At 36.6% G+C, this 20,299-nt stretch overlaps 2 protein-coding genes across 5 annotated transcripts; one reads left to right on the forward strand and one right to left on the reverse strand.

The window, feature by feature from the left end:
• Positions 1 to 1,650: 1,650 nt before the first annotated feature.
• Positions 1,651 to 9,152, forward strand: nadkb (NAD kinase b). Of its 4 annotated transcripts, none has more exons than XM_039654565.2 (12): positions 1,651 to 1,809; positions 2,634 to 2,894; positions 2,982 to 3,065; positions 4,333 to 4,462; positions 4,626 to 4,734; positions 4,883 to 4,968; positions 5,137 to 5,239; positions 5,362 to 5,516; positions 7,051 to 7,150; positions 8,232 to 8,389; positions 8,525 to 8,607; positions 8,833 to 9,152. In XM_039654565.2, exons 2-12 carry the CDS (start codon positions 2,644 to 2,646, stop codon positions 8,990 to 8,992), a joined length of 1,419 nt encoding a protein of 472 aa, XP_039510499.2. In that variant the 5' UTR covers positions 1,651 to 1,809; positions 2,634 to 2,643; the 3' UTR covers positions 8,993 to 9,152. The 4 variants fall into 4 exon arrangements, with proteins under 4 accessions (XP_039510499.2, XP_088987295.1, XP_039510501.2 ...); XM_089131169.1 differs by lacking the exon at positions 1,651 to 1,809 and adding an exon at positions 1,824 to 1,906; XM_039654567.2 differs by lacking the exon at positions 1,651 to 1,809 and adding an exon at positions 1,825 to 2,077.
• Positions 9,153 to 12,050: 2,898 nt separating this feature from the next.
• Positions 12,051 to 19,754, reverse strand: sec62 (SEC62 homolog, preprotein translocation factor). Its single transcript, XM_039654569.2, has 8 exons — positions 19,653 to 19,754; positions 15,092 to 15,200; positions 14,607 to 14,712; positions 13,947 to 14,154; positions 13,762 to 13,857; positions 13,225 to 13,285; positions 13,029 to 13,148; positions 12,051 to 12,929 (listed from the first exon to the last, which is right to left on the reverse strand). The coding sequence occupies exons 1-8, from the start codon at positions 19,686 to 19,688 to the stop codon at positions 12,433 to 12,435; spliced, it is 1,233 nt and encodes a 410-aa protein (XP_039510503.1). The 5' UTR covers positions 19,689 to 19,754; the 3' UTR covers positions 12,051 to 12,432.
• Between the last annotated feature and the right edge of the window lie 545 nt (positions 19,755 to 20,299).

The raw sequence follows: 20,299 nt of genomic DNA on the forward strand, positions 1-20,299 counted from the left end.
CTTACCTGAACATTGACAGTGGAAGGATTTCCTGTTAACATAATCTCCCTCATGTGCCCCTGAGGGGCGTTGGATACAATATGGGTGCAATCCACTGTACCAATTACATTAGGAAAACCTGTAACACAAAAGAATGAGTGTCATTCTGTGACTCTGCTAATGTAACATTTTGTAGTAATCTGTTATTATTCGTGTTACCTGCAATCTTGTAGAACTCCTCCTTCATGTGCATGAATCTTCGGTGACCAGGGAAGGTGATATATGTGCAATATGTGCATCAACTACATCATCCAACAAAGGGCAAGCCATTGTGAATAGGGAACACACAAATCGAGTCTATATATACTACATATTGACCTTGTTACGGACCACATTTGCAACTTTATGAGCCATTTCTTATCTCATCTGCAATAAAACTGCAATAAAATATATTATATTGATATTTTTTTCTCATTCAACAGTACATTTCTACTCTATACTTGCATATATAGACATACTCGATTCTATTTCACATTGTATGAATATTGAATTGTATGAATGACAGTATATCTAGTATTTTAATGCAGGACCATGAAGTGACTAAAACACATTGAAATCTAGTAGGATTTAGGGAGAAAGAGGAACTAGCCAATAAATTACTAGAATTAATCTTAGCCTGGTTGTTAGCCTGCTCCAGAGCAGGCTAGCTGTAAAGTGTAAATCTCCATAGTAACTTAATATAGATTAATTTAGCCTCCCTTCAAGCAACCGAGTCAGGGCTAAATTCAGCCAGGAAAACTGGAAAATCCCATAATCCCTTATCTTGTTTTTGTGCAATACCCCATGTTAGCATAGCCCAGTTAGCACTTGCTGGTAATAGCCCCAATGGTAATAATAGCCTTCTTTTTTTTTATTTTTTATTTTTTTATTGCAAATCAAAGAAAAATTACATATAATAATAATAGCCTTCTATTTGCACCTAAAAATCATATTCCCCTATTGATTGCCTTTCATTTGGAAACAACATTCAAATCACAAATTCTTACTGTTGTAGATATTTTGCCAGTAGCCTTTTTAAAACAGTTTAAATATGAACCATGGAACACGAACAAGTAAATATAATATTAATCAGCTGATTTGCATTGTTTTTGCATTTGTTTCACTGTAAAAGCAGGACGCCGCTGTGTTTGACTGAAGAAGTGCACATTAAACCTATGATGAAAGAATAAAAAACTACGATACCACCTCTGATTATTTCTTGCTTTATTCATCCTGAAAAGTTTGTTTAATCGCCCTAGTTACACATCTAAGTAAATACAATTTATCATGTGATAAGATTTAAATAAAAATAATTTATTGTTTATTTACTCGAGAAACATTGTGAGGTGTACCCGTAGTAGCCTAACGTAGTTTACAGTAGGCTTACTTATGTTTATCGCAAGCATCAGCATGCATGTCTAGGCTACTTCTTGATGTGTTGAGTTCAGGTTGTCAACAGTCTGTCAATTAAGTTTTTTTTTCAGCAAGACTAAATAAATGCAAAAAAAAAAAAAAAACAGAAAGAAAAAAAAGTCGATAAATAAAATCAAGGCATAAAAACTAAAGCGATAGTTTTCATTTGCTTCTCAGAGATTCTGCGCAACAGCTAGACTGTCACGATCAGCCTCGTGATGTCATTGTGGACATCCCATGACAAATAATTTTAACACGCATAAGGCGTAGGCGTTAATGTCGTTGTCAAGGTAACGCGGTCTAGTGTATTAAATTAACCTCTTAGGTGGTGAAAGACTGTCCAAAGAGGAAGTTTCGCGGTGTTTCCTGTTGTGTGTGGTAAGCGCTGGTGGGGAAGTGTTTGTTTAGCTAACGGTAGCTCCGCGGCTAACTTTACTTAGGGGAAGTTTTGGTCGATGGATATGATCATACTGATGTGTGTTTTCAGTGCAATGTCTCGAGTCGCTTAACTTATTTAAAGACAATTGCTCCTTGTGACCGCAAAACCCTTGTTAGTAGCTTGATAGTGCGCATGTTTAGTAGAATGAGTAAATCTGCCTTTGCGTATTGTGCAGCAAACATCAGATGCGTTTGCTGGCTATTCGTGGTAAATAAATACATGGGATGGGTAGTTGACACATAACATGTCCTTGGAATTGTTTACATCAACAATAAGGTTTTAGTGTTACAGTTTAAAGTGACTATATTTTAATATAGTTCTAAGTCTTCACCCCTTTACACCTCACCTAGTTTGTGCTAAATTGCGTTGCAAGATGGTGAATTATGTATATTTTTTATGTAATCGATTCTCTACCATAAACTAAAAGTTAAATGTATGATAATAGAATGGTGTTAAAATAGTCAAATAATATTTGTGAAATAATAGTTTTGCTTGTATCAGTGAGGGAAGGAATATAAATGTATTTACACATGACACCAGCTGAATATGTTTTAATTCCTCTGTTCACATAAGCATGTCATTCGCATGTTTTGTAAAAGCATGTCAAAACGTCTATTTTGATCAACAAGATTATATATAAACTAAGCAAAGGTGAGATCAACCCCTTCCCCCCTGAGGGGGCTGAATTATTATGTCGTCCACCTCATTTTTAGAATTTATTTGATTCTTGTAATAATGTTGAATTGTTTTTTCCCCCCATAAGAATTGAAGGCATGGAAGACGGGCTGCCCTCCAGAAACGCAGAGGAGGGTGGTTCATCTAAGCGTTCACAGAGGCAGCAGGAACGGCAGGGAAAACTTCCTAGGAGACGGAAAGAGGTGAAGAGGTCTCTTCGGAGGCCGGACTGTCCAGAACACCTGTCGGGGGGAAGCTTACATCGGTTGCCTGAACAGCACGAATCAGAAGCCTCTGCATCAGTGGAGGACACTGCAGAGAGTTGCCCAAAAAGATGGGATAGATGCAGGTATATAAAACGTCATTTGATGTAGATCAGTTCAACCCTAAAGATAAAAATGTGAAGGGACTTAAGTGAATTGTCTGTCTGTTCCAGACGTGGGCACTTTCTACATGGACCATATCCTGCTACTCACTTTGGACCCAAAGCTTGCATTCTGCCCAACCCCACCTCAGTCATGTAAGTAAGCGCAGTCAGGCCTTCTTTAGGTGAGGGGTGAGGTCACATCCCTTGTTAATGTTTAACATTAAGTCAAACAAAGGATTGGACAATCAAGTGACGGGACCCTCTGTGCCAGAGGGTGTTTTTTTTTTGGGAGGAGCTGGATAACAGCGCAGTCTGGTACTGCTGCTGCCATCACAGGAGCGTTCATGCTGGAACTTTCTAACGGACACCTTCCAGCACTATGCCTGTTTTACTCCCCTCAGGACAAAACAACCGCAGAGGGTAATGTGGGGTTTGTTTGAAATCTGATGTTGTGCCTTCACATTTTCTTCACATGTTGTTTAGATGTTATGAATGTTAAAGGAAAATGCAAGTGTTTGTGCCCGTGCCTCCCTGCCATCCAGTGTGCACTCCACACTCTGCACAAACACTTGGATATGCGTCAGAATCTTGTGTTTGTGATAATCTTAGCCCTGTATTGTTTTTGTCCAACCTTTATTATGAATGATACAGTGTGACAAATTGCTTTGTTCCTTTTTTGGATAAAAGCGTCTTCTACAAATGTAGCCTATTAAATGTTATAATAATGTTGATATTGATAATTATTATTATTTGTGGACATGGACTACAAACACACTGCGTCTTCTAAGTCAGGTGTCTGTCAATGCGCAAAACTTGTTTCCATTGCAGTTTTGCGAAATATTCCTTTTTCGAATTGCTTGGAAATACCTCCTCATCAATTTTTCCGCCATTTTGGATTTTGTGAAAAAACCTAAAAAAAAAGTTTTTTTTGATAATTCTCAAAAAAAAAAAAAAATTGGAATTTTGCATTTGTTTGGCTATAAATGGGTCATTTAGAAATTGGCAAAATGCAGTCAGAAGCCTATAAATCCTAAACAAACGTCACAAAAAATTGGTGAGCATGTGTGACAACATTCTGAACAAGCATGCAAAATTATGTCAGTTGTGAAAGGCTTGCTAAATAAAACTTAATGTCTTGTATGTGTATGTTCTTAAAGGCCTTAAATACTTGAACCCCACTAAATGCTGCTTGCAGCTATTATTATTATTATTTTCATCCCCCGCCCCCATTTATCAATATCTGATGCTAGATCTGCCAGAAACCAAAAGCAGAAGTCCACATTTACTGTGCTTACTAAACGTTTGACCGTGACTTTAAGTTGCGTAATGAGCGTACAAAGTACATGCAGAGTTTCTCTGTGTGAAGTACAGCGCAGCAGACTCTTAGAATGTTTGCCTATTCTGTCGACTTTCCCTGCAGGCACATTCAGGATCCAGCCAGCCAGCGGCTCACCTGGAGCAAACCACCACTCAATGTCCTGGTCATCAGAAAGATCCGAGATGAGACCCTGCTGGAGCCGTTCAAAGAGCTTTGCAGGTTTCTCGTGGAGGTAGGTTACTCGAAATCCAATCTAAAAGCAATGCTAGTTGTTGATTTATAGTCTTTAAAGCTACAGGTGCTGTTTTGTTTCCCTTTAATTTTTTATTGTGTTATATAAGATTTATGTTTAGATTTGATTATACAAATTTGATCTAAATTATTTCTACCATCAGGAGAAACATCTGATGGTTTATGTGGAGAAGAAAGTTGTGGACGATGGCTCTCTCATGAAGGATGAGTCATTTTCCCCCATCCGCAATCAGCTGTGCACATTCAGAGAAGGTACTGAAACCCGATAGTTTTGCATATAAGTGAATTGTCAGCAGGTTGACCAGTAACAGGATTTACATAACCCTGACACACCATTAACCAATAATGGAGTAGGTGCATTAAGAAAATGAGCAATTCATCATTGTGTTTGTTCGTACAGGGTATGATGACATCTCGGAGTGCATTGATCTGATTATTTGTTTGGGTGGAGATGGGACTCTTCTGTATGCATCATCTCTTTTCCAGGTATTCTTTCATCTCATCTCATTTGTTTGTACACAGGAGTCCTACTAGGTCATTCTGAGCTGCTTTCCATTGGATGGTCTCTGTGTGCTCCATATTAGCTGAGAGAATTTGAATATGCAAAAGGTAGTTGGTTCAATCATCCATGGTGTTTTGTCTCATTTGTTTAAGGGCAGTGTACCCCCGGTCATGGCCTTCCGTCTGGGTTCCTTAGGATTTCTCACACCATTTAAGTTTGAGTCCTTTAAAACAGAGGTGGATAAAGTTTTTGAAGGTAGTGTGATGGAAAGTTTCTTATATTTTCTTTGAAAATATCTTTGAAACTAGATTTTAAACTAGTTTTAGTTTTGTAGCGTGATGTTTGTTATCTGAAGTGTTTGTGCCTGGCTCTTCTAGGTAATGCTGCCATCATTCTGCGAAGTCGTCTGAAAGTCAAGGTGGTGAAAGGCATGTTCCAGAGAAACGAGCAGCTCTTCAGCACTCAGGAGAATGGAATAGTGCCTAATAACCACATAAATAATGAGGCAGGCAAAATCACACTGCAGTTACAGGTAACATAAGTCTGTCTTTTATTTGCCAACACATTTTAACACAAAATAAAAAATAAATACATTTGTTTAAATACAAATACTGTCAAAATTCAAACCTACAATACATCAATAAGGACACTGAAAAAAAATCTGATGATGTGGTGTCTACCAGTCACATGACACAAAGAGAGATGCCATAAAACACTCCTCATAATCAAAGCCCTATGGAGCAGTATCAGACTCACATTCTGAACTAATTTTACCTAGTGCTTTGTACCAAATAATAGATTTTTATATATATGTATATATACACACAAGAGTGCATTTATATTTATAAATGTATACATAAACATTACGGTTCTAATGTTTGGGATCAGAAAGATTTCTTTTGTAGGAAATCAATACTTTTATTTAGCAAGGATATATTTAATGAATCAAAAGTGACAGTAATTAAAATTATAATGTAATAAAAGATTTATATTTCAAATAAATACTATTCTTCCAAGTATCCTGCAAAGAAAAATGTATAACAGTTCACAATAATATAAATCAGCCCCACAACTGCTGTCTTCATATTAACATTAATAATAATTAGAAGAGCTGTTTTAAAATGGGAATAATAATTATGTTTCTCGAGCACACAATCAACATCTTGATTTTTGAAGGATCATGTGATACTGAAGCCTAGATAAATGGCTGCTGAAAATTCAGCTTTGCCATCAAAGGAAGAAATTACAGTTAGAAATGGCTATTTTAAATTGTAATAATATTTTGCAATATTTCTATTTTTACTGTATTTTTATCAATTATTTGCAGCCTTATTGAACATAACAGACTTTCAAAACCAATTGGTAAAAATCTTGTTGACCCCAAACTTTTGGACAATAAGAGTACATATTCATAGCATACACATGCATGCACATCCACAAACACATGTGTATTTATAAACATATACATATAAATTCATGTACCTGCTCACAATGAATATTCAATTTATTAGTTAGCTGTAAAAATAATTTACTTATTTTCTAGAATGCAGGACTCGTATACATTGGTTATAGTTATAAATTATAAATTGTTGTAAGGGTTGAGGAGACGTGAAGAAGACAAGTAAAAGTCTTCAAAGCATATCTTAAAATTTGTTGCACAAGAAAAAAACATGAATGTCTGCCATGTAAGGGCACTCTTTGGATATAATCTTAGGGAAAAAAGGATTTTTTTTTAGGCCAAAGAAGCTTAAACGATTGTTTAGGCCAGTGTAATTCTACACTTGATGGTAAAATAAGTGGTTTATAAATTTTCCTGCAAGACATTTGTCCATGGTGACCGACATAATAGGAGTTCTTAGAAAATATCAGCTGTAATAGGTCCTTATGTCTAGTTACCATAGCAATAACATGATGTCATTGACAACCTTTTCCTTCATGTTTGAGATGGATCTTTTTGACCAGAGTGGCATGTGATTTGCGCAGAAATACACCTGCTTGTTAAGTGCTTTTGTGTGTAATTCATCCATTCACCATCTGTGATATGGATATTATATGTGTGTATGAAGGTGCTGAATGAGGTGGTGGTGGACAGAGGACCCTCATCCTACTTGTCCAATGTTGACCTTTACCTGGATGGACGTCTCATTACATCTGTACAGGGAGACGGTGAGGACAGATTTACTGGCCCAATTATGTATACTTTTATTCAACAAAGTTGTGTTAAATTGATCAAAAGTTCTTTTGAACTTTTTATTTATCAAAGAATCTTCAAAAGTGCAAACATTCAGCATAGTAGAATAATTTCTGAAGGATCATGTGACACTGAAGACTGGAGTAATGATGCTGGAAATATAGCTTTGCCACCACAGGAATAAATTACGTTTTAAAATAAATTAAGACCCTGTGGTGAAAATCCAGTTTTAAATGTTGTTTATATGTCTATGTGATGTTTTTAATATGCTAGACAAACCATGTGCAAATTCATGTGTCAATGTACCATTGCTGAGTATTTTCTCAAAACTGCTGTGGGGAAAAAAAAGACCGGAGAAATCGCCGGTGTTTCTTACAGGCAGGGGAGTCAACAGGAGCAGCCAAGTTATCTCTTCTGTATATTTCTTGTCGATATGAAAGTTTGATAACGTTAGTTAGCCGTTTGATAATGTTGTCTAACAAAAAAAAGTCTAATCATATTAATTACCATTATGTGTCCGATGCTGTAAAGATATCATTGTGAAGCGTTTACCTCAGTAAAGTTGACCGAGTGGAGCTGGTGTGAATGGAGGCAAGGCTAATTAGCATATCCATGGCTCCATGTATACTAAATGAAGCAAAGCTGTGCAATGACATTCAAACTATTTAAAGATATGAATGAAAAAAAAATTCACAGGATTTTTTTTTTTTTTAAATGTCCAATTTGGTGATCAAAGATGAGTTTTGAGGGATAAAATTACTGGGGGACTTTAAAATGTATATATTATAATAGCAATATTTCACAATATTGCTGTTTACTATATTTGTGATCAGATAAATACAGCCCTGATGAGCATAAGAGACATCAAAAACATTAACAAATAAATCTTATAGACCCCATGGCGTGTAAGATAGACGCACTTCATCTAAGTGTTTGATTTGTTTTTTCTTCTAGCTCAAGCAGGTCACACAGTACATTATGCTCTTTTCGCTTGCTTTGACGAGAGTCCAGCTGCCATGAAAATAGATGCAAATATGTGGCTTTGTTTCTACGCAGGTGTAATAGTTTCCACTCCCACGGGCAGCACGGCCTACGCTGCTGCAGCGGGAGCTTCCATGATCCATCCCAATGTCCCTGCCATTATGGTGACCCCCATCTGCCCTCACTCCCTTTCTTTCAGACCCATAGTGGTGCCCGCTGGCGTGGAACTCATGGTGAGAGGGACATTACTTTTGCCAAGGTTTAGCCATTTGAAAGACTACATTTACAAAGCAAATTTGCGATTTTAGTTTATTCATCTCATATGAGAGTTTCAGAAGAACGGTGTTATCTTACTGTACTTTCTGCAGATAACGCTATCACCTGATGCTCGCAACACAGCCTGGGTCTCATTTGATGGCAGAAAGAGGCAGGAAATCCAGCACGGGGACAGGTGACACTCGTTTACATAATACCATAAGCAAACTTTTAACTTCCTCATAATGCAGCAATACAACAGCTGTGTTATTAACCGTATCTGTAGGGATCAGCAGCACTCAGCCTTTGTACAGTTCAAATGCAGTTTGCCCTTTTTTCATTAAGAATTCATTGGCTTCATTCACTTGAACTCTCACAACAATTGTATCTGTTAATCATGAGTTTTGTTTCCCCCCCATAGCATTAAGATCACAACCTCTTGCTTTCCGGTTCCTTCTATCTGTTGTCACGATCTGGTGTACGACTGGTTTGACAGTTTGGCTCAGTGTCTTCACTGGAACGTTCGCAAGAAGCAAACACGTTTAACAGATGCCAGCGACTCTTCTGAAACGGAGAACTGAAACCACCATAAAAACCAAGTGTTCTCACAGTCTGTTGACATTCCAAATGAATTCAGATTTCCATCCTGACTCACTGAAAAGGAGGGTTCTTTATATTTACATTACATTGTTCATGTCCACATTCATAGATTTATTTCAATATAGCTCACAAGTGCTTATGTTCTACCTGTAAAATAACACATTAACTAGTCAGAGGTCAGCCTGGATTACTCGTAATTTTTCGATATCAAAAGTTTGTTTAAACGTCATTATGTAGATGGTTTCCTACATTTTGTTTTTGTAGCTGAAGGCTTCTCATAATTAACAACATGCTGAAGAGTAACTGATTCAATTTGCTATTGAACAGTTTTTTAATACCATTTGACATTTACAATTGACAAAAATGCTTTATTTTTTTTCCTGTAGATCCATCCATGTTGAAAAAGTTGTTTAGGAAAACTGGAAATGCACATTATAGCTGAAAATGTCATTTGTCCATGAGCATTAAACTTTGATTTTGAGGTGTTTTTACAGTGCGTAACTCGTTAAAACGTAGCCGTTGATTAAATTTACCACAGACGTCACATGAGTTGGGCTTTCTATGTGGTTTTCTACAACAAAAGTTCCTCTTGTGTGGTATTAAATTGCATAGGAAGCCATTTTTTTTTTTGCAATACGTTGTACATTCATCTACTAAGATTAAACACGGTTTGGCAGGCTTGTACATAACTTTCACTTTAGATATTGTTCGATTTCCATTCAGTTTGACTAACCTTTGCAGAGTGTTCTCGTTTTTCTCGAAGGTTGGCCGTCTGTGTCGAACCCAAGTAAATCTTGAGAAAGAGCATTGTTGCCTCCCTGTGGTGACACAGGATGGTGCTACATACTGCATTTCTTAAGCCACCATCCTGTGTTTAATTTTTACACTACATAAGCTGGGATTTATTCATTTTTACAAATGCACTTTGTTTTGCATTTCTCACTGTATTATTGATCCTTTATCAAGGTCATATCACATTATTATTGCATAAGAACTGGTATAGCTGAATGTAAGCTGTTTACATTTCGATGTAAATAAGAGATACTATGACATGTATTTGTCTTGTTTGTAATATTTCAATAAACTTAATTATCTTGAATGTTTTATTTTATTATTTTAAATATAGCCTTGTATTTTAGAGACTATTTAGTTTTATTAAATGTACTTAATGCTCAAGATTAGAAATGTACCATTCGATCTTGCAATGTACAATCTTGTATTTAATCTTATGTATAAGGAATAAATTTAATTGTTTTTGACTGTCAAGCTTCTTAAGTGAAACAATCTGTAATTTTTGTAGAGCAATGGAATAGAAATCATTACATGTATATTAAAAACTATAATAGCTATTGTGAAATATAATGAAGACTGAAATACTTGTGACAGTTTTCAACAAAACAATGCAAACTGGTTGTGTTCTATAATTTTATTGCAATGAAAGGATACATAGTTTTTGACAGACAGTTCAATTATTCTCCATTTACTGCAAAAAGACATTCCTCAACATTGATCCAAATACGGACAATTAGTTAGTTGAAGATGCTGACCACATAAAAAAAAGATGAGATTTAATTTTTTTTATAAATGATATAACTACATTTTTTATATGACAGAATCACCTAATATCAAATGAAACTTCCTGTAAATTATATATATATAAAAAAAAAACAGCTGGGATATCAACATATTTCTCTCTCATAAAGACAGCGGGACAGAAAAAAAGGTGAGTGAAATTCCATTTAAAGTAAAAACATGTCTTTAATTACACGGTGTCATGCCCAGTCTATCCAGGTCTTCAAGTCAATGACAGAATATTGAAACCATACAAAGTACTTCTACAGGAACACTAAGTGTGACCCCTCTGGGGTGTTGACTGACGAGATCATCTACTTACAGACGTGGTTAAAGATTCATACATTTGATGAAGAGAAAGAGAGACGTTCTCAGGCACGAGGGCTTTCCCTGCTCCTCGTCAACTTGAGAGGACCATGAATTTTGAGAGATGTGTTCAACAATGGTTTTTAGTTTTTTAATACACCTTTTCTGCATCTTGTCTTGTGCACTTTTGACAACCACTACTAGTATGTTTGAAGCATTCTTTCTGAAGTCTTCGGCATTGAAAACAATTGGTGGTTTTAGTACTAGCACAAAATGCAGTGAAATGAAAAACCTGTCTGACATTATAAAATAGAGTAGCGTTCATGCTGAACCTGACCTGCTGGCATGAACAATATCTGGTAGATTTATAGAATCCATATATAAATGATACATTTGTATTTTATCTCTTAAATATCATCCTCAGTATGAGTCAAAGAAACAGCTAATGTAAAATAATACTCTAGCCAATTAGTTAGCAACCCTACGGAAAGATAGCATTGGACCTTGGCCCTTGGCCCTGTTAAAACGCAAACTAACCAACTATTTTGGACCACAAGCCGCTCAGGGAAGTACGATTTGTCAGCCTCAGACTTTAAACACCAGACGGGAGAACCAGAGGCTAATGATGCACAGATGTGATTGGCTCTAGGGGACATATATGAACTACGGCATGACATGTATATGCAAGTTGGTCATAATTTAAATGTACATGAAAAAAGCATCAATATCCCGCATCATTTGGCACGAATGTGGATGTAGTTTCCCCTTTTGAATGCAGTCGACCTCATTAGACTTAAACGGAGTTTGGTTTTAAATAACTGCCTACCGCAGTTAAGGATCCTGCTCAAATTTATTAACCCCTCCGTTTTTCCGTTTCTCGTTAGGGTCACAAAACGTAATTGCAGAAATGTATGTGGCAGACTGTGTCAATTGCCCAAAAATACAGCTCTCGTCCCAAACCTAGCAAGATCTCCCAGAGTTCCTCAACAAAATGTCACAGGTCAAGTGCCATTGACATTAATGACTGAAACGATAGATATCCAAGACAAAATATGTTGGTCCGTCCAAATTAGCCAATGTATCTAAAAAGGAAAGAACAAACCCTTCAACTACAAATTTGAATCTTACAGACTATTGGAGAGCGAACATTCATATGTGGGTAAAAAAAAACAAAAACATTGTGAACGTTGACTGAGTCCTTAACACTACCAACATGTTTATACAACAAAACACTTTGACATTAGATAAAGTTAACATGAAAAAAGAGAAAAATCAAGGAACCAGTGAAACATGGGGCTCGGGGAGACTTGCATTGTTGCATCCACAGTGGGGAAAGCATTTTCAGGGAAACCAAACAGCCTTTGCGATATTTCCATTGTCATCGTAGCCGTTTCCTGCTCTCGTTTATCCTTTTAAGCCTGTCTGTTTTCACAGAGGAAGATCTCAGCCTGAACAGAAATGGGAAACTCTTCTGAACTTGACAGAAGTACGTCAGCAGGTCCACATGGAGCATGGGAGTATGTGTGCGGTGTGAGGAAAACGTTTATGTCTGAACAGTCAAGGGCTTTCTCTCACTTTGCTCTTCTTCGTCAACTTCCTCCTCATCCTCCTCCTCCTCTTCTTCTGTGTGCTGCTCCAGCTCTTCTCTGGTGATCATTTCAAAGTCGTTGCCGTTGCTGTGTTGCGAACCCTCGTCCTCTCGCCTGTCACTGTCCGTGTCCGACTGACGCTCTGCGCCCGCTTCCTCGCTCGCCTCCATTTCCTTATTATCTTCTTCATCCTCTTCCTCCTCGCCATCTTTCTTCTCGCTGTCCGATTTATCCTCGCTATCTGATTTCTGTGCTTTGCTGGAATCCGAGCCCTTGTCAGATTTCTCGCTGCTGGATTTCTTGGAGCTGGAGCGGGGACCCTTGTACTCATGCGTATAGAGGGGCCGGAAAGAGTCGATAAAGCCCACGTCGGCTGTCAAGTTTGGTAGGAACCAGAAGTGATGGCGGCCGCCGGTCACCACCCAGATGATCAGGAACAAGATGCAACGAGCTGAACCAAAGGGAAAAGAAGGAATAAGACGATGAGAAAAGATAGAACACGTCATTTGAAATCAAACTGCAACTAGAATGTAAATTCTTGAGGTCGTACCAACAGCCAGTAGTAGTATGCTGGCGACGAAGCATCCTGCTGCCACGCTCAGGTAATACACACCAACTCTCATCTCAGCAGGCCACAGAGGGAACAGAGTGGCTGCGATGACGGCAATGACTGCAAACACACACAACGCTCTGAATCAGGACTGGAGCCAGTCAAACGACAGACAATGTAGAAGAAGAGATCCTACCTAGAATCAATCCCATGGCAAAGGTTTTAAAGTGGACTGGATCGTAAATCCAAAAATAAACCTGTAGGGAAGACAAACGTTTGAACTTTTTCATTAGAAAAAAAGACATGAAGAATCTATAACAGTCTATTTTCATTTTATCAAAACAATAACAACTAACAATACCCAGCCAGCCTGAATATAATATGCAAGTCTATAATATAATTCAAATATTAAGACTAATATATTAACAATGTTATTATTAAATATTTAGGTAAATTATTAAAAAAAAAAAAAAATGCTACTAGTGTGGATATTTGTTAAAGCCAAAATTGATGAAAGTAGCATTGACACACATTTTTGGCTTTAATATTTGTATTGTGTGGCAACCGTTTTATAACCGCAATAAGGGGCGACAGGCTGTGCTGTATGGTGAATAAGTCACGGCTGAAGGGCGTTGTTGGGAATGAACATTAGCAAATGAACATTCATCGTCAAACGAGATTTATATTTACAAGCATCTGTTATTATGATTTTCTGAATGGTACTCATCCTGACCTCACTGCCATCCAAGAACAGTTGGTCCTCATGAGGTTCCAGCTTGAACTTCTTTTTTACATCCTTCTTCTTTTTTGGAGATCCTGGACTGTCATCCTAAACACACAAAAATTAGCCATCAAAATGAAGATTCATGATATTCACATGTGCGCATGAAACAGCACTCTCATATCCTCTAGTCATACATTTTTTTCCTTCTTTACGTCCGCTGCCTCAGAATCCTTCTTTTTGTCTTTGTCTTTTTTGCTCTTTTTCTCCTCTTCCTTGCCGCTGTCACTTTTGGCCTTCTCTTTTTCCTTTTCTTTCTCTTTTTCCTTCTCTTTCTTTACATCTTTCTCTGGCTTCTTCTTCATCACTTTCAGGGCTCTGTGGAAAAACTGCTTCTTTAGGAGCCTGCGAATAGTAAAAGTAGTTCAAATTAGTGTTTGCCTGAAACAGATTTTTCAAAATACACATTCTCAAGTGCAGATATAATGGGAGCAGACTAATGGAGGTGCATCATATAAAAAATAATCAAATGAGATGTACACAAAAAATTATGGAATTGAAGAATTTTACAAGACATTTGTAATTTAATCAAATAAAAGTTATTCAATTACAAGTGGTAAAAGTGGCAACGTTGTCTTTCCACAACACTGTTTTACACTGTTTTCTAATGACAACTCTTCATACTCTGATAATTTCACAAAATTACTGTTTTAGACTTAGACTTAAAATAGACTTTTTTCATTTTTCTTTAGATTCGATATCTCAAATAATTATTTCGATAAACAGCTTTGTAATATCAAATACTACTGAAAAATCCCATTTGGCATCATGAAATAAGAGAAAAATACTAGATTTACCTGTTGCAGTAGTCAACCACTGACTCTCTGGTTGTGAACAAAGCTTCCTCACCCTTCTTTGCTTTGGCCCACTTTGAATCCAGCAGACATTCAACTGCTTTAGAGGCTGATGTGCAGAAAACAAACATTTGGTTTAATTACAGCATCTGAAGCAAAAAATAAATAATGTCCCCCTGTAGTCAATAATCGTATCCCTTAAAGCTGCAGTCCCGCATTTTTTTCTCTTTTTTTCGCCATCTCTGTTCGAAATCTGCAATTGCAGTCATTCGTGTAATTATCAACTTTACATGAGTTGAACTTCAGCACCCTCAACACGGCACAGCGCGGATGAACACAATGTTTGAGAAGACTGTGAGACTGTGAGAATTAGCGCATGGTTTGCCTTAAGGAATATTAAAAACAACAAATCTATAAAAGAAGCCTTGATATATAAACCCTATGTTGAGGGGCACAGAAGAAAACAAGACAGGAATGAGTGCACTGACCGACAAAGTAATCCACACGATGTCCCATCATGTTGGTGGATTTGGTGGGGCAGTTAAAGCGCAGGTACTTTGCCACCGCCTTCTCTTCCTTGGTAGGTTCACTAACCTCCTGAAACAAAGTGATAAAGATTGTAAAGGCTTGATGATAAAACAGGTCAGTCAGAATGTACAATATATAGGTAAATTCAGGACCACATTGGTTATCAGCAGAAATGTGTGATTTTTTATATATATTAATAGTACCATCATTCAATATTGGATACATGATATCACTCAAAAGTTTATGTTCAGTATAATTTCTTTTAAAGATATTGATACTTTTATATAAACCTTTTATTTATATTTAATAGGTTAAATAATAAAAAAAGATTTCTATTTCTAAAGACATATATAATAAATTTAAATTAAATTATATTAGTTAAATTTCTAATTTAAATAAATGTTCTATTCATGAAATAGTCCTGAAAAAAAAAGCATCACGGTTTAAAAAAAAATTAAACTATTAACATTGATAAGAAAAATCTTTTTTGAGCAGCAAATCAGCATATTAGAATGATTTCTGAAGGATCATGTGACACTGAAAAATCCTGTAGTAATGATGCTAAAAAATTCAGCTTTGCCATCATCACAGGAATAAATTACATTTTAAAGTATTAAAATAGAAAAAGGTTATCATAAATCGTAATAATATATTTCACAATATTTTCACATTATTTTGATCAAATAAACACAGCCTTGGGAAGCATAATTTTTTTTTTAAAGAAATCTTACAAACCCCAAACTATTGAATCAATGGTAGTGTGTATAATTATAGGAAAAATGAACATGCATATTTTGCACAAATTGAATAACACAGTAAAATACTATCTTTAGCAAATTGTTGTAATGCTGATATTACCTTCAGAAACAATTTGTTTTTAGTGTTTTAATTTTTAATTACTTCAGGCAAAATAGCATAGAATTGAATGTCGGGCAATGTCGGGTGACATGACTTCTTGTTGACGTTTAAAGTATTTTCAAACAAAACAGAGGCTAGATAGACCCTCCCTCCTCCTCATCTGTGCAATGACCCCCCAAACCCCACCCCCAGGGCCTTCTTGTCAGTTATTGGCTGGAACAGTATGTTATGTTTCATGGAGTTGCCACAGTTTGTTTTTTCACAGTGTGTTTAGGGGACAGGCAGCTAGCGGATAGTGAGGAGATGTTTGTTGTATGTGACAAAAAATGTTTGGGCCTAAAAAAGTGTGACATCACTTAGAGCACCTTTAAAAAAAAGTTTTAATATGTGCATTCCTATTATATGTAGAGCATAATTCTGGACCAATGAGACTTCAGACACCATGGGAGAGAACCTAGATACTAAACCAAGACTCATAGGTGTAACAAATGACAAAAAGCTGGTTTGTTTCTTTAGCTACATACAGCCCTTAATTCCAGTGAAAAATAATATCAAGAGAATTTAGAAAAACGGCAGTGCAGGAATCCAGCCAACTCCCTCTGAAAAAGCTTTGAAATGAACCTCCTGCACTTGCAGCAGGACTCTCGTCGATCATGGACTCAATGAGTGTGAACTCATTAAAAGCCTCAGCTCACCACATACTGATGTGCTGTGCTCTAATCACCGTCTCCATTCAGACACACCGAGTCCTCACTGACCCGCTTTGTAAACTAAAAATCATTACTTGTGTGACCCCACTCTACAAAAAAACCTCTTACAAATCCAGCCAATAGAGATATCATTCATTTGAGTAATGAATGACTACCTACCAGGCATAACTACACTCATTATTCTGAGGTTTTAGTATAGGCTCCACAATCCTTCAGTCAGACTCCTGCACGGCTCAGAGAAACATTCAATGAAGATCATATAAACGTGGAATTTTTGTCTGGGAGTCACTGGCATGTTGCCTGATATTAATTTTGATTTTGTGAAGTCAGCCAGCCAAATGTTCATCATAGATTATATTGTCTCAGTCACCTTGGTAAATAATGAACTTGTCTTGCACTACAGCAGGCCCTGGTCTTGTTATCACGGTTTGGTGGTCTCTCAGTGGAAGCTGTACTACATTAGACAGGCTGACGACTTAAGATAAACTGCTTGAAGTGATAACTCATTTCGCCCTAAACCTGTACGACTTACTTTCTTCTGCGGAACACAAGATTATGTTTTGAATAGGTCATGGTTACAATTGACTTTCATTGTATACGGACTAAAAAAAACCCAGACATTTTTAAACATATCTTCTTTTGTGTTTCACAGAAATAAGAAAACCGTACAGGTTTGGAAACACATGAGTAAATAAAACATGACAGACTTTTCATTTTTTTTTGGGGTTAACTTCTCTGCAACACTTGACCTAATTGGCATCTTTACAGTCACATTCAGTACTTTATTTGTTTTAGCTTGAAACTTTAAAATCTAAAGATTTGATTTAGGGTTCCTATTGATGTTATTAAGTAAATGTAATGCAGGATTTCTCATCCATCACTCAGAGTGGAAATGTAATTATAACTTACTTGGCCTTTACGGTGGCACTTTTATTCAGCAAGGACACATTAAATTGAACAAAAAATACAGTAAAGAGATTTATAATGTTACAAAATATTTGTTTCAAATGAATGCTGTTATTTTAAACTTTCCATTCATTAAAGAATCCTGAAAAAAAGTATACTATTTTCAACAAAAATATTAAGAAGGGTTTCTTGAGCAGAAAATCAGCATATTAGAATGATTTCTGAAGGATCATGCGACACTGAAGACTGAGGTAATTGCTACTGAGAATTCAGCTTTGTCGGGATAATAAATTACGTTTATGCACTGAAAGAAAACTGACCAGCAATGACAGTGGATTTCAACCTGTTGCATAAGAGCAAAAACCAACAAGCTGGAAGGATCATGAAGAGTGACTCTCTTATCAAGACAACACGTCATTTCTCAAAACTCCACTGTTTCTTTTACATAACACCATATGTACTCCAGGAACACACAGTGGCTGTCTCAAAGCCAAATGAGTTGCCAACCTAACAATGTTTTTCAGGGAAGATAAACCCATTCTGACTACGACCAAAAATGCTGTCCAAGTAGGTGGCACACTAGGTTTCAAGTCAGTGGCAGATCCACACATAATGTAGCACTGACAGTTGATTGAAATATTGAGGAAGCTACACACATTTTAATTATGGAGAATGGCCTTACATGGATAATTCACCCAAAAATGAAAATCCTGTCAGCATTTTCTCACTTGTTTGCAGTGGTGAAGTACAGTACTTAAGTAAAAGTACAAATAACCACATACATATTTACTTTAGTAAAAGTAGAATACAATGACAACCCTACTTAAGTAAAAAGTACTTGATTTTAAATGTACTTTCATAACAATTTATTCTCTTTAATGTCTATATTCTAATGATTAATAACAGTTAAGGAGCTGTATGTAAGATTGTGGCTAAAACTGGTACTGCAATCACTTTCATATTTTACTGTAGAGCTGTTTATGGCATAATTCTGAACCTCTTGGCTTGCCATACTAATCCTAACCAAACGTACCCAATGTGTATCCTATGCATGTAAAAACTCATTTTCGCGTATAAATTGCTATAGAGACTCATTTAGTGCGACCAGGTTGATATATCTATGCAACCAAACTTCACTGGTGAGACAAATGTGCGACGAACAGATTGGCCAGGATGACGTTTTGATCAGAAAATGTAACGTTGTAGAAATGTAGTGGAGTAGAACATATAATAATTGCTGCAAAATGTAACCAAGTAAATGTAAAAAAATATGCCCTATTTATTCTACTTCAATAAAGTACAGATACGTGGAAAATGTACTTAAGTAACAAAGTATTTGTACTTAAGATACTTGAAATCTGTAAGCGCGCTATCTCATGGAAATGACTGACAGTCAGAGTTCACTTTTAATGAAGTAAAGGGTCACAAATCCTTGTGTATTCAACGCAAAAAGTCACTCAAATGAGATTGAAACAACATGAGGTAAGTACATGATAGGGATTTTTTATTTTATTTTGGGTTGAAATGTCTGTTTAATTACACTGCAAATAGGTACAAATGTGGCAATACATTTACAAATGTGGCAATTTAAAAAAAAAAGTGCAATCGTAAAGAAGTTATGTATTATGGGCGAAATTTGTTCAAATTAGTGAAGCATCTGAGACAGCAGCTGGTTAAGAACAAGAACAGCCTGCAAACTGAACAGTCTGTGCCGAGCTAAGATGGCCAACTCCATCAGCTGTGCCACCAAACACATACTATTCACGGGAGAGAGGCATTCAAATCAGGTCATGCTCACATCAAATATATCGAGTAAATGTATAAGTGTTTAGATACCTGCCAATAGATACATTGCATTACCGAAGAAAGGCGCAAAAATTGCGCCAACAGTGATAAATAATCCACCTCCCATATATAAAAGCACTGGGAAAATAACGGATCAATATACAAATGTATGTTATGTCGAATAAAACACTAACAGGAGAAATGACACAATACCAAGCAGAGGCCTAAGCATCTAAAAGCAAATATTACGTGAATTTGGTACCTGAATTCGCTTCTTGTGTCTCCTGCGCTCCGCCATGATTTCTAACTTCTGGGTTCCCTTGACGTGGTCACGAACAGAATGGGGAGGGAGATCTCGCGATATTTCGAATAGCCCGTGATCAGTCACTTCTTCGCTTTGCAGATTAAAACCTGAATGAGTGAATACTGCCATCTGAAGTGCAGGTGAGGCACACAAAGTGCGTCAGTGCATTGAAGTCCATTTTAATGCTGTTAATGCAACTAATTGTACGAAGCAAACTGCTTGATGAAAATATTCAAAACTTTAGTTTGTCTGTCGGTCAGTTGCTAATTGATAAATCTATAATTTCAACCCTGACTACCCAGAACTGATAAAGTATTATCTATCATAAAATTAACACTGTTCCTGACACCTATATATATATATATATATATATATATATATATATATATATATATATATATATATATATATATATATATATATATTCAACTTGACACCTAATGGTGTGGGGAATGTTTTCTTGGCACACTTTAGGCCCCTTAGTGCCAATTGGGCATCATTTAAATGCCACAGCCTACCTGAGCATTGTTTCTGACCATGTCCATCCCTTATAGCCACTACACATCCTCTGATGGCTACTTCCAGCAGGATAATGCACCATGTCA

This window comes from Pimephales promelas, chromosome 5 (genome assembly GCF_988280905.1).
Source record: "Pimephales promelas chromosome 5, fPimPro1.hap1.1, whole genome shotgun sequence".
In the NCBI taxonomy this organism is placed as follows: domain Eukaryota; kingdom Metazoa; phylum Chordata; class Actinopteri; order Cypriniformes; family Leuciscidae; genus Pimephales; species Pimephales promelas.

Bases quoted from the DNA above. Each gene is read 5' to 3' on its own strand.
- sec62 (XM_039654569.2), bottom strand. From the start codon at position 19,688: ATGGCGGAGCGCAGGAGACACAAGAAGCGAATTCAG. The intron at 15,201-19,652 runs GTACCAAATTCA...ACTTTGTTTCAG, and splicing joins GACACAAGAAGCGAATTCAG to GAGGTTAGTGAACCTACCAA. The intron at 14,155-14,606 runs GTAAATCTAGTA...TACTATTCGCAG, and splicing joins GTGGTTGACTACTGCAACAG to GCTCCTAAAGAAGCAGTTTT.
- nadkb (XM_089131169.1), top strand. From the start codon at position 1,887: ATGGATATGATCATACTGAT. The intron at 1,907-2,633 runs GTGTGTTTTCAG...TCCCCCCATAAG, and splicing joins ATGGATATGATCATACTGAT to AATTGAAGGCATGGAAGACG. The intron at 4,463-4,625 runs GTAGGTTACTCG...TTCTACCATCAG, and splicing joins TTTGCAGGTTTCTCGTGGAG to GAGAAACATCTGATGGTTTA.